The 15,068-nt window shown below is 44.5% G+C and overlaps 3 protein-coding genes across 4 annotated transcripts; 2 read left to right on the forward strand and 1 right to left on the reverse strand.

Moving 5' to 3' along the window:
- The first annotated feature begins 26 nt into the window (after positions 1–26).
- On the forward strand, positions 27–2,752 carry HSPB11 (heat shock protein family B (small) member 11). The gene is made up of 5 exons (XM_033066946.2): positions 27–225; positions 685–791; positions 1,118–1,186; positions 1,717–1,760; positions 2,223–2,752. The coding sequence occupies exons 1-5, from the start codon at positions 128–130 to the stop codon at positions 2,328–2,330; spliced, it is 426 nt and encodes a 141-aa protein (XP_032922837.1). The 5' UTR covers positions 27–127; the 3' UTR covers positions 2,331–2,752.
- Positions 2,753–3,372: 620 nt separating this feature from the next.
- Positions 3,373–7,288, reverse strand: DIO1 (iodothyronine deiodinase 1). The gene is made up of 4 exons (XM_033066947.1): positions 6,907–7,288; positions 5,269–5,412; positions 4,015–4,214; positions 3,373–3,541 (listed from the first exon to the last, which is right to left on the reverse strand). The coding sequence occupies exons 1-4, from the start codon at positions 7,235–7,237 to the stop codon at positions 3,452–3,454; spliced, it is 765 nt and encodes a 254-aa protein (XP_032922838.1). The 5' UTR covers positions 7,238–7,288; the 3' UTR covers positions 3,373–3,451.
- A 1,341-nt stretch (positions 7,289–8,629) lies between these two features.
- YIPF1 (Yip1 domain family member 1) lies at positions 8,630–14,847 on the forward strand. Of its 2 annotated transcripts, none has more exons than XM_033068071.1 (9): positions 8,630–8,791; positions 9,470–9,633; positions 10,262–10,342; positions 10,449–10,536; positions 10,654–10,770; positions 11,735–11,901; positions 12,383–12,565; positions 13,410–13,524; positions 14,503–14,847. In XM_033068071.1, the coding sequence occupies exons 1-8, from the start codon at positions 8,761–8,763 to the stop codon at positions 13,500–13,502; spliced, it is 924 nt and encodes a 307-aa protein (XP_032923962.1). In that variant the 5' UTR covers positions 8,630–8,760; the 3' UTR covers positions 13,503–13,524; positions 14,503–14,847. The 2 variants fall into 2 exon arrangements, with proteins under 2 accessions (XP_032923962.1, XP_032923963.1); XM_033068072.1 differs by having other exon boundaries at positions 9,500–9,633.
- Positions 14,848–15,068: the final 221 nt, after the last annotated feature.

Below are 15,068 nucleotides of genomic sequence, written 5' to 3' on the forward strand. Positions count from 1 at the left end.
GGCGGGTCCCGCCCGCTTTGCCCCGCCCTGCCCGGGGCGATCCCGGCTTCCCGCAGCTCCCGCTCCGGCAGCGGCCGTGGGGGGGAGCTGCCGGCGTTGCTCGGGAGGGGCAGCCCCGCCGTGAGCGATGAGAGCGACCGACTGGTGCCGGAGCTCGGCGGGGGCCGCCCTGGTGCTGGCCACATCCAGCGATGCTGAGCACCCCGCCGAGAGCGTGGCGGACGGGTGAGGGCCGGGCGGGGGCGGCGGGAGCGGCTCCTCCCGCTCGGAGCCCGCCGGGGCCGGCCCGGGCTCGGCCCTCACGCCGGATCGCCTCAGGGAGGGAGCGCTCGGGGCCCAGCGCCATTGCTCGGTGCTCTGTGGTGCCGCTCGGTGTAAATGGTACAGCCAGGTGTAAATGCATCCAGAGAGCTGCCCCGTCGCTATACAGGGCACTGCTGAAAGTACCCCGCATAAAAATGCTTCCCCCTTCTCTCCCCTCTTCCTTTTCCATCTTCTCTTCCTCCTCCTCATCGCCCCCCTGTTTTTCCACCCCTCCACCTTTTCCTTCTTTTTTCTTTCCTTCTCCCCTCTGTTTTTCCACCCCTTCCTTTTCCCCTCCATATTTTTCTGTGATAAATTTCATTCCACACGGTTATAGATGGAAAGCTGCAGTTGAGGGGTTTTGTCCTCTTCTCTCTACAGAAGTTCCAAAACATTTTGGACGACGACAGGCATGTTCCCACAGGAGTTGATAATTGGTTTTCCCAAATGTGTAAAAATCAGCAAAGTCGCCATCCAGTGTTATTTGGGTAAGGCTTTGTAGTAGGTAATATGTGCTATATTGAAATGTGTGTCCGTGCCTTAATGAAAGTTCCCACAGTAGTGCCACAGTCTGTACCTAGTCACTTTTAACAGATCCATAAACATTTAACTTCACATAAAGATTTAATTTTGCATAGAGATTCATTTTCACAAAGCAATCGTCCTTCACATCCACAATCCCCATAGCTTAGAGAAAAAATAAATTAGGTAATGCTCTGAAAGTGCTTTGTTGGTGGTAAAGTGATGGAATACATATCAGTATCAATAAAGAATCAGAACGTATACTGATATTTCAAATTTATGTATATTTTAGTGCGGACCTTAAGGATTGAAAGAAGCACATCTAAAGACCCTGAGGGTTTTCAACAGTGCATTGAAAAAGGTGAGACTGAATTTGTGGGGTTTTATGGGAACAGTGTTGATCTTTTTGAATGAATCACTGTAACCCCTCATCTATTTTTTGACTAAAGTGTGGCCTTATGATTATTTTATTAGACATTAATGTAACAGTCACGTTTCAGTGAATTTTGTTAACACTGCTGGTCTCTGCAGCAGTTTGGAGAATAGAATGCTGTATAAGGGCTAAAAGCACTACTTGTGCACTTCATGTTCCAAAAATTAAAAACAGGCTTACATAGTATAATAGAGTGCCATTTCCTGCATTGTTTGGTTTGGGGATTGGCTTATTTTAGTGCCTTGGGTGACCTTTTATAATACTGTAATGAGTGGGACATACACACACTGGCATATTGCAAAAAAGTATTCTCTTAAATCACCTGTAAAAAAAAAAAAGAGCAATGTTTATATACAGTGTAAATTCACAGTCCTGAAACTCACTTGAACTGAGTCCAGTGAAAACTTCACAGCATTGCATGTTATTCTTTGTTATTTAGCTTAAAATATGTTTTCTAGATTTGCAGCACAGAGAAGGACAACTCCAAATGGAAGAATTTCCAGTGAGTATTTACAGTGTACATCAGCAGTGGTTCATGAAATGGGTTGTCTGGACTAAGTGGGGAGAAACCATAAAAAACCAAACATGTCTTTATTTACAGTTATTGCTCAGTTGGTGTTGAAGACAGGAATTTGTAGATTGTGGTGTGAAATTGCACTTCCCAGCTGCTCCTCTGTAGATTATGCTATGAAATTGCACCTGCCTAGTGCTCCTAACGAGGTGCAAGGGCCCTTTCCAGAAGTGTGGCAATCTTCCCTCCTTCAATTGCTGCCTTTAAGGCTGCAGAACTCAGGAGGTGATGGGATTTTTTTGAGTTGCAGGTCAAAGAACTTGATTCATGTGCAGTTCAAAAACAGACACTGCAATATCCTAATCCTTGTGTTTAACAAACTTCTGCAAATGTGGTTTGGTAGTTTTGCTACCACAGAGAATGCAATAACATTATTTTTATTCCTTCTTGCAGCTTCCTGAGTTTGAAGCCACTTACTTGCGTTTCATCATCAAATCTGCCTTTGATCATTTTGTGTCAGTGCACCGGGTGATGGCAGAGGGCACGGCAGAGCACACTTGAGCCCAGCTTAAATTTGGGCCTCCATTTTATTTTTTTTATAAGAAAGCTTCACTTTAATAGCTGCACTGAAGAGAATGTTTATTATTAGAACCTTGTATTAAAATTGTTTTTGAAGGTCTGGATGTGGTATGTATTCCCTGCTAGTTTAATGTATGGAATAGAATAGGTAACTTTTTAGTTTGGAAAAGACTTTTAAGATCATCAAGTCCAACCACAACACAGTGCTGTTTTTAATTGTAGTAACAGCTTTCTCATTTTGTAACCTAAGCTGTCAGCCTAGAACACCTGAAGTCCATTTAAGGTAGTATGTTTATATCAGGCTTACATAATACATGAATTAAAACTTAATTTCCTGTAAAATGTTTCCCTTGTGCTCTGAGTTAAATAGGAATAAAAATGTGAGCTACTTAAGTGGGATGTATGACTTCCTACTGTCAAACAAGTCCTTCAAAACTGGTGACTTTCTGATCAGCTCAAACTCAGAAGTTATTAGAATGAGTATAAATGTCTGCTAATGCTTAGAAATACCCCAGGGGAGAGAGGCAGGGCAGGAAGGGAAATAATCTGTAGCAAAATGAAGTGCTGTGATAGACTTTTAATAATTGCAGATCAATCCCTTGTTTCTACAAGTATTTTCTACAATCAGGTCACAGCCGCCAGTGCTTTATGCTGGGACCATCATAACAAATACTCATGGAAACAGATGTTGGTAGAGATTGTCTTGCTCAGAAGCCTCCTGAGGTCAGTGACAGGGAACATTTTATATATACAAGTGCAGTGTGTATAGTAATGGGAAATCAGTTGCTTTGCTTGCTAGTGGACTCATGCAAATGTCACCACCCTGAAGTTTATCCTGCAGGATATTCCCTACAAGTGCAAATGTTGGTATCCAGAGCTCAGTGGAACCAGCTCCCACACTACTCATGTGGTATAAGAGTAGCAAGTTACTACAGAATGGAAGTGGTTCTTGTAGGGATGAACCTCATTCCAGATGCTCCTTACATGCACATAAAACATTCTTCTTTTCTTCTTGTCTCTATGGCTGTTTTAAAATTCTTTTTCTGTTCCTTAGACTTAGGTCTGTGACAAATTATTTTTGAACTTCTTTATCCAAGTAGTTTTTACTTTGAAGTCCTCTTCTTTTTCTGTTCCAGTTTTTCCAGGATGGCACGTATTTCCTGGGGGTGGTAGTTCCAAGGCCCCACTCCTCCCTGCAAAGGCAATAAAATGATTGAGTGATGCTCAAGGTGACAGAGCAGAAATCCTTCAGAGCACAGCAGCTGCAGCAGAACTGTGTGCCTTGACCTCCCTTTCCACTGGAGCCATCCAGTGGGAGATGGTTATGCCCTTGTTACACCCTGCTGTGTCACTGGGACACAGCCAATGTTTGGATCCTGGAGGTGGGAAGTGTTCCTGGATCTCACAGCTTAGACGTACCTCAGGTTACTGGTGAGCCAAAAGATAAATATTTGAGCAAGACTGAGGTGTACATCAAATATGTACACTATAAAGGCCCAGACTGGTTTTGCCGCATGTTCATTTCTCTGCACATTTACAGTGCATTGTGAAATGTTTAGCTCTCAAACAGAATTAAATACTGACTGTTAAATGTAAAGCAGTTTCAAGTTACCTTGAAACTTAAAAATATCTGTATACTGTGCTCATTGCTACTGATATTTTTTACCTTGTAGATGACCTTCCCTCCTTGAAGCAGGTAGAGTCGCTCTGGTAGCGCAGCATATTTTGAACTGCTCAGGTTTTCCATAGTGTCTAAAACCACTGGACATAGAGGGTGATTTTTCTGAAGAAATTGTGCTGCAATTTTTCGATCTTCAAGGCTTCTGTGATTTTTAATTACGACATTGTTTTTAAAAGCCCATCCATCTAAAACAAATGAGGAAGGGATTTAGCAATGAAGGTTTTGAATAGGACACATACTGTGTGTCATATCCCAAAACTAGGTTAAAAGAATTTTGCAGTTTATTCCTAACATCAAAACCTGCCATGAAATGAAAGCCCCCCTCAAACTATGGCAGCGCTAGAGCTTTCCAATAAGTGGTCCCAAGGTCTATTTTTTTCCCCTTTAATTTCATCAAACCTCATTTTTCTCTTGCAGTGGATTAAACAATACTTGATGGATTTTAGCTGAAATTTTCCCACATAAATTGACCCTAGAAAGACACCAGGTGGAGAACATGTATTCTGTTTGGGTAAGGTTTGTCAATGCTGTTCATTCTGCTTGGTTTCACTCATTAAGCCTATAAACAAAAATTACAGATCTGTGAGAACTGAAATATGAGCCAGGACACACCTTTGTTGTTCAGAGCTGTGCAAACAAACATTTGCACACAACTCCAACAAAGTAGGAACTAGTAAAAGGGTTTGATGACTTAGTCATTATCTGATTCTCAGTTGCTGAAAATGATATATTGCTAGAAAACTATAAATGTAAGGTTTTAGAAAAACCTTTAATCCTGGGATAAAAGCAGTGCCAACGTGTTACTTAGAACCCAGCGTAGATAAACAAGTGTGGTTTGTTTGCTTGCTGAATTTTTCAAATTGGAGACTGCATCCTCTTCTTGGGAAATGTTAAAAACTAGGTTATTTTTCTGTTAACCTGTAACACATAACATACTGCACACTTAACTTTTTGTTCTGTGAAATGTATTTTCTTCCTCTTTCCAAAAGGAGCTGTACTAACATTGAGAAGCAATTTCTAAAAGATAAAACTGTGTCCTTCACATGAGTAACTCAGTGCAAAGTCAGAAGTGTAAGTAGAATCTTAAGAGAATTAGGGACACACACTGGTGCCTAGATGTGGTGTTGCCACTTGATTTGAAGATTTCTCTCCTATTTGCATAGCACACTTTTTTTTTCCCCTGAAGGAAGTGACACATTTGCAGCTGTGGTTGGCATCACTGTGGTGTTTGTACTGTACCTACTGCATGAGCTTCCTCAATGTAGATGATAAGGAAATCTGCTATTGAGCTGAAATCTTTGATGAGCTTGTTGAACTCATCAAATTTTAGCATAAAAGAAGGTCAGGTGCAACTTCCAAAATTCAGGATTAAAGGTCGGTTATCTGGGAAAAAAAGAAAAGAAAAATTTTGTGGTTAAGCAAAAGGAGGAAGATTAGAATTAAATACACTGAACTGAGCCTCTAGTGCAGAGATTCCTGGACAATAAGTCACTTCATAAACTTCTAGGTCAGTAAAACTAGCAGCAGAACCTCTGCATCTCTGCAAAGCAGGCATAAAAGTGTTTTTCCTAGCCTGGCTCTGATCTGTGCTACATCCAGCAAGGATTTTACCTGAGGGAGCCCTGCCCAGTACAGGCAGGAGGCACAGCTTCTCTTTTCCTCATCACAAGAGCCAATCTGCAAGTTACCAACATTTTTGGGATAGGGGATTGATCCAAAATGGGCATCTCAGCCTCCCTGAGTTCCTTAGTATGGAGCAACTTCAAAAATACTAAACATGGCCTTCTGCAAGGTTATCCAGGGACAGTGGTTCAGGGGTGGACGTTGAGGACAGAGTCCCAGTGCCTTTTCATGTCCAGAATTTTTTTTAGATGTGTCAGTTCAAGCTGAGCTGAGGGGAAACTGCAGACTTTTCAGTCATGCATCACAGGCTTTCATGCTTTTAATGTGTTTCTGCAATTTCCTGTCCAAACAGAGCTCTGGTTATATATTATTATTAAACTAACCTTACACTCGCAAAAGTATCTGGAGTTGCTTACAAATTAACACAGTATTGTGTTGATGTTGGCATCTGTTTGCAAGGCCTTGATTTAAAAGAGCTTGCAGGATTTTCAAGCACCTCTTTTAGTCTGGTTATGCTAAATGCCATGAAATTTGTTCAAGATCTTTCTGGCATGGCTTAACTTAAAAGCTGCTGCTGACATAGATCCACATCCTAAAGAATTAAATAACAGTGATACCTTCCTGTAGATAATGTGTATCTCTTCTCCAAATTTGCAGCCCATTTTCTACATAAATATCTATATATAATTAGGAATGCAGAGTGAGAGATGAAGGTAATCCCTCCCGTGGGGATGGAGGCTGCAGCTTAATGATTAATTCCACGTTCTGCTGAGATCTCAGTGGGAGGCAGCGGACAAAGTACAAAGCAGCTACATCTGCTTTATTCCCAGTCACTTTGGATCTGGAAAAACCCACTGTGTGCTTTCTAGGCTTTAGACTAGCTAAGAGAGCTGGTGTGGAATTTTCTGTATGGACAGGGAATGACAGCCAACACTCAGGATTTGTTGCACACGGTTCAGTTCTGGGCCTTCTCTCCCTAAAACAAATTATTACCTTGGCTTTCAGCAAAAAGTGTTTCCAGGCAGAGCTAGCTCTTGCAAAATCTCAGTGGTGTGAAGGGATAGCACAGACAGGGTGATAAATGCAGGTTATTTTTGAAAATCTAGAAGCAGCTGGAGTAAATGTGCTGCATCTTCTCCTGGTGTTCTGCACATGATGCACTCAGGTGCCAGCTGCCTGTCCCTGTTCCCTCAGCACCATCTCCTCATTTATGCTCTCAGCAAACCCAGCCAGCTGCATGGCTCAATTACTGACCTTGCATGAAATCCAGGAGGTGACAAACTTCCCCATCCAGGGTCACCACGGGTGTGTTGGGAGCAGGGTGTCCCTCGTAGGCTTCATCCTCCAGCCTCTTCCACTTCACCTTCAGCACAAACTGCAAATACTTGAAGCTGAAAAAAGTAGGGCCCCAGTTTTCGTAGCTGAACTTTGGATTCTGGTTCATTCTGCTCTTCTCACCCATCTTCAGGATGTATCTTTTCATGGCGTTGGGGAACAGTATCATCAGTGTTTTGCCAACAACCACAGACAGAGTGACCTGCAGAAGAATGAGGATTTTCTGCAGGAATACCCTGATGCCCACCATGGTGGTGGCGAGGTCTGGCTGCTCGGATGGGAGCACAATGCGAGACAGGGTCAAAGGTAGAGGGTGAGGGGGAGGGAAAAGGTTCACGTGTTTGGTCGAGTTTCTGCTTTGCCTTGCACACTGTCCTCTCCCTGCAGGATCCTGTCAGCTGTGCTCCCTCCAGCTTCACCCACCAAAGGCATCAAGTGCAGCCAGGGTGGGTGTGTGGTGCTCACTGCAGAGATGTGAGACTTACCCAGAAATGTGGTCTGTGTTTTACAAATGAGGGGGGCTGGATCAGGGGTTTCTCCTTGAATCCCAAAGTAAAGACTAAGGTGCAGGTGCTTGGGGCCTTGGGGTGATGCAGATGCTATGCAAACAGTGCCCTGCTCCTCCTGCTCTGCCTGCTCTGGGGCTCTGCTGCACTCCAGGGTTTGTCATTTTGGAGCTGAAGAATTTAAAAGGAAAAAAATAATACATAATATATAGTACATAATATATAATATATAATATATAATATATAATATATAATAAATATATAATATATAATATATAATATATAATATATAATATATAATATCCAGCTGGTCTCCAGCACAGGAAGGACATGGATGTGTTGGAGCAAGGCCTCAAGAGGCCACCAGGATCAGAGGGATGGAGTGGCTCTGCTGTGAGGAAGAGTTTGGATAATTGGGATTGTTCAGCACAGAGAAGGTGCTGTGGTGACCTGACTGTGGCCTTCCAGCACCTGAAGGGAGACAAGAGGGATGGAGAGAGGCTATGGACATATGGACAAGGGCCTGCAGTGACAGGAGAAGGGGAATGGCTTCAAACCAACAGATGGCAGGTTTGGAGTAGATATGAGGAAGAAATTCTCTCCTATGAGGGTGCTGAGGCCCTGGCACAGGCTGCCCAGAAGCTGTCCCATCCCTGGAAGTGTCCGAGGCCAGGCTGGATGGGGTTTGGAGCAACCTGGGCTAGGGAAAGGTGTCCGTGCCCATGGCACGGGGTTGAAATGAGATGAGCGTTACTGTCCCTTCCAGTCCAAACCGTTCTGTGCTGCTCTGATAAGACTCTCAGTTACCAAAACAAGCCCTGTACGTTTATAACAGTTTATCTACAGCCCGTGTACATTCGTGCGCGGACGGTCACAGACGGCAGCCGCCGCCACACATAACCAGCCGCGCTCGGGCTGCCGCGGGCACTTTAAGGGGGCGGGCGGGCGCGCACGCGGAAGCGCCGCGCGGGCTCTGATTGGTCGGTGCCGGGCGCGTGGCCGGCGGGGCTGTTGCGCCCCGAGGGCGGGGGGCAGGGGGGGCCCGGCGGCGCCGCTGATTGGCTGCGACCGCGCGGCGGCCGCGGCGCCTTTAAGGGAGCGGAGGGGCGGGCGCGAGGCCGTGGCGGTGCCGAGGAGCGGGGCCCGGGCGGGCGGCGGGCACGGCAGCGCTGGCACAGGGCGGGGCACCGGGCCTGGCCCAGCGCTGCCCTTGGCCTCTTGCAGGAGGGTCGAGCCCCGGGGAGCTGATCCTCAGCCAGGCGGATGAATGGCGACGGCGGACGACCTCAAATTCCAAGGTAAAGGCGATGTCGCAGGTGCGGACGCGGGCCGGGCCCCAGCTGCGGGAGCCGTCAGGCGCTGGAGGCTTTGGGAGAGTTTCTGAGCGTTCGCGGAATGAAAACGTCCCGGGAGTTTTGCTTGTGGGGTCGGGATAGGGTCAGGTATCCTGAAGTTTCTGAGGTGAAATTGTGCTGCTGGCGAGCTAAAAAATGTAACGCGTGTGGGGTGAAACCGTGGAGTGAAATCCTGTGTGGTAGCAATGACAGCTGGAAAGGGGCAGAGCGCTCTGTAACCTGCAGAAGGCCCCGGTTTCACACTTCCTTAGTTCTAAATTTAAAAATTCATGTTAGTTTTTGGAGACTATTAAAATTACCCATTTTTTCAGCAGCTTTCCCCTCCCCTTGCCGAGACCTGCTGGCCCTGGGGCCGGGGCTGCTGGCAGGGCAGGAGGGCAGGCTCCAGTGGTGCCACTGTAACACCCTGCAGGCAGATTGGAAAAACAGCCTCACACTGTATTGACTGTCTAAATGTTCAGCTTGATCCGTGTCAGTTTGGGCTTTAGGAAACAGATCGTACCCAACATGCCTAAGCTAGTGGTTTTCCTGTCTCAGGGTCTTTATGTGTTTATTTGAGCCGTGAGAATAAAAACTTTAGTGTCTTGATCATCGCCTGTCTTGTAATGTACTTACTTGCAGAATTTGACGATGCAGCTAATTTGCTTGCAGCAAATCCTGATGCCACCACCATAAGCATCGATGAGCCAGTTGAAATCCCCAAGAATCAGCACAGCCGCCTGCAGGAGCCAGGCAGGGAAGAGGATGATGAGTTACTGGGCACTGACGACTCTGATAAAACAGAGGTAATGCTCTCAGCCCTGCTGGTGGAGGCCTGGAAGAAAGATGGAGATGGACTTCCTACAAGAGCATGTAGAGAACAGGACAAGGGGGAATGGATTCAAACTTAGAGAGAAGAGGTTGAGATTGGATATTAGGAAGAAATTCTCTCCTGTGAGAGTGGTGAGGCCCTGGCACAGGTTGCCCAGAGGCTGCCCCATCCTTGGAAGTGTTCAAGGCGAGGCTGGATGGGGTTTGGAGCAACCTGGGATAGTGGAAGGTGTCCCTGCCCATGGCAGGGAATGGAATGAGATGATCTTTAAGGTCACTTCAATCACAGTCCGTCCTATGGTTCTGACAGCAAAGGGAGCTTGTCATGGTGATGAGGGTGTGTGTTCCAGATGATGTGGCAGCAGGTACAGGCTGCTCTTTAGAACCTCAGGCACTGATTCTGCCTACAGGGAGATAAGAGACTGGCTGCCAACAGCTATTGGAGGGGAAAAGGGAAACCATGATGTAATCCATAGGAAGCACTGCCCTGTTAATTTGTTTTCAGTTTGGGTACCCAAATCATGTGACTACTGTGTAAATGAGCTAGTAATGCATAAATTGTGTGCTTGTAACACTTCCCATGTTGTCTTTCCCACCATCCAGCTGCTTGCAGGACAGAAGAAAAGTGCCCCTTTCTGGACTTTTGAGTACTACCAGACCTTCTTCGATGTGGACACATACCAGGTTAGTACTCTGCTCCAGAGGAGAACTGTTGTCTGAATTGTGGCTTATCCATTGAGGTTTTTTTCCTTCTTGCATTGACAGTCAGACAAATCCTTCTGTTTCATAGGTCCTGGACAGAATCAAAGGGTCAGTGTTCCCAGTCCCTGGGAAGAACTTTGTAAGGCTGTATATCCGCAGCAATCCCGACCTTTATGGTAGGTATGAGGTGGGAGAAGTTATTTCATTTTAGTCTGTCTGTATTTCATTTTACTTGCTGGCCTGAGAAAGCAAGAGAGCAGAGGAGGTGCTATTGATTTTTGTCTCATTTTAAGGTCCATTTTGGATATGTGCTACACTCGTGTTCACCATTGCTGTTAGTGGCAATCTCTCAAATTTCTTCATCCATCTGGGCAAACCAACGTACCACTACGTGCCTGAGTTCAGAAAAGGTTTGTAAGAAGTGATTTGTGGGTTTTTTGTTTGTTTTTTTGGTTTTTTCTGTCTTTTTTTTAATGTGAAAATGAAGTAATACAAAACCAGGTCATGGCTTTGATTTAGAACAGTCTTTTGATTGATTGCTGTCTTTAAATTTTTAGACATGTGAAACAAGCCCTTAAAATGGGCTGTGACTGCCAGAATCCTGTTTCTTCAGAGCTGAACTAGTTTCAGGGTTTTAGAAGAGCAAACAGGAGTAATTAGTTGTTTTATAGTCTAAGTGGATGTCTCCTTGTACAGAGAGTGAAAACCCAGCACTGCCTTTGTGGTGCTTTGGTGGGACCTTCCTGGGTCCAGGGACCTGCAGGCCTCAGGCAGAAAATCCCAGATCAGATTGTCACTCATCTCACCCACAAAGGGCTGGAAGTTTTTATCTTGTGGCAAATTCAAAAATAAGCTAATGATGATCAACTGATTTGTTCCCCAAAGAAAGAATGGGGAGCCAGTTTGTCTACATCTGTCTCTGTTATGAGGGACACTGCTGTCCCTGCAGAGGAACACAGCTTCTCTTTGTTTCCAAAACCCTTAGTGTACTGTAAGAATGTTGCTATTTGGGAATGCAGTCACTTGAATAATTTCAGATTTGACATCAGCTATTAGTAGCTGAATTTCTATTTTTGACAACATTTTTCCTGCTTCTGTGGCTTTTCCTTTCCAACTGAAACCAACAGCATTTTGTACAGAGGCATAATAAAGAAATTGAAATTATGTAGAGATTTTTTTTCAGATTTTTTTTTGATGTGCTGGCAGAGTACTGGATGTAAACTAGATACAATTGCAAAATTCTCAGTTTATGAATAATTCATCTTTTGGAAGTGTCTTCACAGGTAGCTTTCTAGTTTTCATACTGAATGGTTCTACACCTTTGATTGTGGCAGAATTCAAAGTTGAACATTAAACTTTTTGTTGTGTTTCCAGTGTCCATAGCAGCTACAACGATTTATGCATATGCTTGGCTTGTTCCCCTTGCTCTCTGGGGATTCCTGATGTGGAGGAACAGTAAAGTCATGAACATTGTCTCCTACTCATTCCTGGAGATAGTGTGTGTATATGGCTACTCCCTCTTCATTTACATCCCCACAGCGGTACGTATGGCTGAAGGGTGCCCCTCTCACATGTCCTGCCTGAGATTTGCTGTTTCTTATAATGCTGAATATTGCATATTCTTATAATATGTTGCTATTTGTCAAAATTTTGAAGACTGGGGGAATCTTTTGCTCTCCTTCTTGAAGCTTGTCTAGTGTAAAGGTGTCTTGTTGATGCTGGAAAAGCCCAGGACACATCATTCCCCCAGAGGCAGCAAAACCAAGCAAGGTGCTGCTGGTGAACCTGGCAGGCAGCCTGAGGCAGGATCAGGATGTTTGTGTCCCCAGGGAACAGATATCTGTGCAGGACAGCAGTGCTGATAGCTCCAAGGACAAGTTTCCCTGGCTGGGGACAGGCTTTGGAGGGAGTGCCATAACTTGGGATTCACTCTTGTGTCTGGGAGTAAAGCTGATCACCGCTCTTACTCTTTCCTCCAGCAGCAGACATGTGTCAGACAGAGCCTTTTCCTGCCTTTTGCAGATGCTGTGGATCATCCCACAGAAGGTGGTGCGCTGGGTGCTGATGGTGTTCTCGCTGTGCCTCTCGGGCTCTGTGCTGGTGATGACCTTCTGGCCCGCCGTCCGTGACGACAACCGCAGGATCGCAGTGGCCACCGTGGCCACCATCCTGCTGCTGCACGCCCTGCTGGCTGTTGGCTGCTTGGTGGGACACTGCCATTCCTTTTCCCTGATCTCTTATTTCCTAGGATAAGTGGCGTGGGAAGGAAGGATTGGCTGGTCACTGGGAAACCCTCAATGTAAAAATTCCAGTTATTTTAAATGTAGCAAAAATTGATGCCAGTGTTACCCTGACAGTGCTGGTAATAAATTCAGTGATCAATTATGGAGTCATAGAATATCTAAGTTGGAGGGGACCCATCGGGATCGTAGAGTCCAACTTCCACAGGACAGTCTTGAAGTTACCTGGAATTCATCATCCTATCAGCAAAGCATTAATCTTTATAGTGTCCAGTTGCACTTTATTCCAATGAGCGCTGTGCTTAGTCCTTTAGAAGGATTAAATGTTCAATATAAAGCTTATGAATTTTAACAGGTTTATACATAGTAAATGTTAGAAAACAGAAGACCCTGAGGCCATTGAAATACATAAAGAACACTTAAATTTTTTGTTTCCTTATTCAGTGGGTAGAAGGGTATCAGCCAGGCCTCAGTTTTCACAGCTTCCAGAGTAGATGGATCTGCTTCCCCACAGCTCAGTGTGCAGGAGAGCAGCAGCAAAACACAACTCTCCCTGGATCTGCAATCCAACCCTTTCCAGTACAGGTCTTTTTCAGAGGCCTTGGCTGCTAACAGTTAAATTTTAAAGTACAGTTCAGAGCACCATTTTAATTGACCGTTTCTAAGTTGATAAAAAGAGAAAAGGATTCTAATTTGCCATTTCAGTGCTATGTTTGTACCTGTATTTGATGGGTGTGGAAAGAAAGAGCTGGGATGAGGCAGCACTGTATATTTCTCTCTAAATAGTTTTTTATTCTCTGATAATGTAGGCATACTTTTTTGATGCCCCTGAGTTGGAAATTCCTGCACCTATTATCCCTGCTCACAACACTACTACCAAAGTAGTACTGGAACAACAGTAATAACAAAGAGTCACTAAATAAGGTAAGAACCCAATCTAAACTTTTTTTTTTTTTTTTTTGTGCAGTCATCACAGGCACCTTGAAACTTCCCCATCTCTATGGTTGAATGGAAAAGGGTTTAACAGACTGATTTTGCTAAATGGGATCTATATATAAATAACATTTATTAACTTTCTTTCAGTTGTAAGTTTTAAGTGCAGATGTAAAAACTGAAAAGACTCTGAGGAACAAAGATATGTTATTTTCTTTGAGGTTTGCTCTTGGTGAAGAAACTTATATATAAATAAATAATATACTCAGTCCCAGAGCCCATTCCCTTACAAAAACCCCAAAACGTTTATTTGAATTCTTTCTGTACAAGTAAAAATCAAGCAATAAACTACTGCACTCGAATTTTTCTTTCCTTTTAATGTAAAAAGCAGATTGTTTTTTTCCCCTCGATGTTTGAGGCAGTGTTTCAGAGCTGCAGCCGTGTGTGGGGACATCTGTGTAGGCTCTGGGCAGGGCTGACTCAGAGCCTGAGCCATCCATCCCTCTGGACTGCATTCCCTCTGTGGGATAGCTTGAGCATTTGCTTCCTGCCGTCTGGGACTGCTGCCAGCAGCAGATGACATTTGAATTCTGTTGGATAATTCTGTGGAGGTGGTCCAGGAACAGGCTAATAGACATATAAAGGCCAGGCCACTCCAAGTGCACCAGCCACAAGTGTGTTTGTGAAAATCTGGGTATTTACTGAATAGAAGCTATATTAGATTTAAAATAAATAATACAAAAAATAGCCAAATGAGCCTTAGTGAAAGGCACATTAAAAATTACACAATCCAATCATATAAGTCAATTTTAGTGGCTTTTCTTCCTGCAAAATCAGTTCTTCATTCCAGATGCATAATAAGAATCAATATGACAGTAATGGATTTTAGTATTGTGACTTCAATATGTGCCTCATTGTGTCCTCTGGTGAGGAGCTGAAATATTCACTGGAGTTACTTGTCTCTTTCAGGTGACAGCACCAGTTTCTCCATCACTACAGTAGTTTTATTTTAGATTATTGTTTCATTGAAGACCTTGGAAACTTCAAGGACAAGGGGTGTGTTTTGCAGCAGGATGGGCAGTGATGTCCCATGGACATATGGACATCTCCATGGCTACTGGACACTGGCTGCTTCCAGGAGAGTGAACCATTGAGCCCAGTCTAGAACAGGAAGGGGTTGTTTTTGTTTGGTTGGGATTTTGTTTTTATGTTTTGTTTTACTTTTTGGCAGGATTTGTTTTGTTTTTTCTTTAATTCAGTCTATGTTCCCCACACTGTTTTTTCTCTGAATAAAGCGTGCTGAAGGACATGTGAGATCTGTATTTAATGCTCTACAACTGTGGGGAGGGTTTGGGCCAAGGCATGGTGTTGTGACAAGGCTGAACCCCCTAGAGGTGGGCCCGTGCCGCCAGCGAGGCTTTCAGAGTGTAAATAAATAGACGTAGTGTGGGCAAATGTGACAATTTCTTTCCTCGCCGTCCCGGTTGTATTCTGTCCCCTTGGACGCGGAGGAGACCCCAGGCCGCCTCAGGCCG

Source organism: Catharus ustulatus, chromosome 9 (genome assembly GCF_009819885.2).
Source record: "Catharus ustulatus isolate bCatUst1 chromosome 9, bCatUst1.pri.v2, whole genome shotgun sequence".
In the NCBI taxonomy this organism is placed as follows: Eukaryota; Metazoa; Chordata; class Aves; order Passeriformes; family Turdidae; genus Catharus; species Catharus ustulatus.

Excerpts from the sequence above, each read along its gene's own strand:
- HSPB11 (XM_033066946.2), top strand. The coding sequence starts at position 128 with ATGAGAGCGACCGACTGGTGCCGGAGCTCGGCGGGGGCCGCCCTGGTG. Across the intron at positions 792-1,117 it reads CGCCATCCAGTGTTATTTGG|TGCGGACCTTAAGGATTGAA; the intron begins GTAAGGCTTTGT and ends TGTATATTTTAG. Across the intron at positions 1,761-2,222 it reads TCCAAATGGAAGAATTTCCA|CTTCCTGAGTTTGAAGCCAC; the intron begins GTGAGTATTTAC and ends TCCTTCTTGCAG.
- YIPF1 (XM_033068071.1), top strand. The coding sequence starts at position 8,761 with ATGGCGACGGCGGACGACCTCAAATTCCAAG. Across the intron at positions 8,792-9,469 it reads GGACGACCTCAAATTCCAAG|AATTTGACGATGCAGCTAAT; the intron begins GTAAAGGCGATG and ends ACTTACTTGCAG. Across the intron at positions 12,566-13,409 it reads TGCTGGCTGTTGGCTGCTTG|GCATACTTTTTTGATGCCCC; the intron begins GTGGGACACTGC and ends CTGATAATGTAG.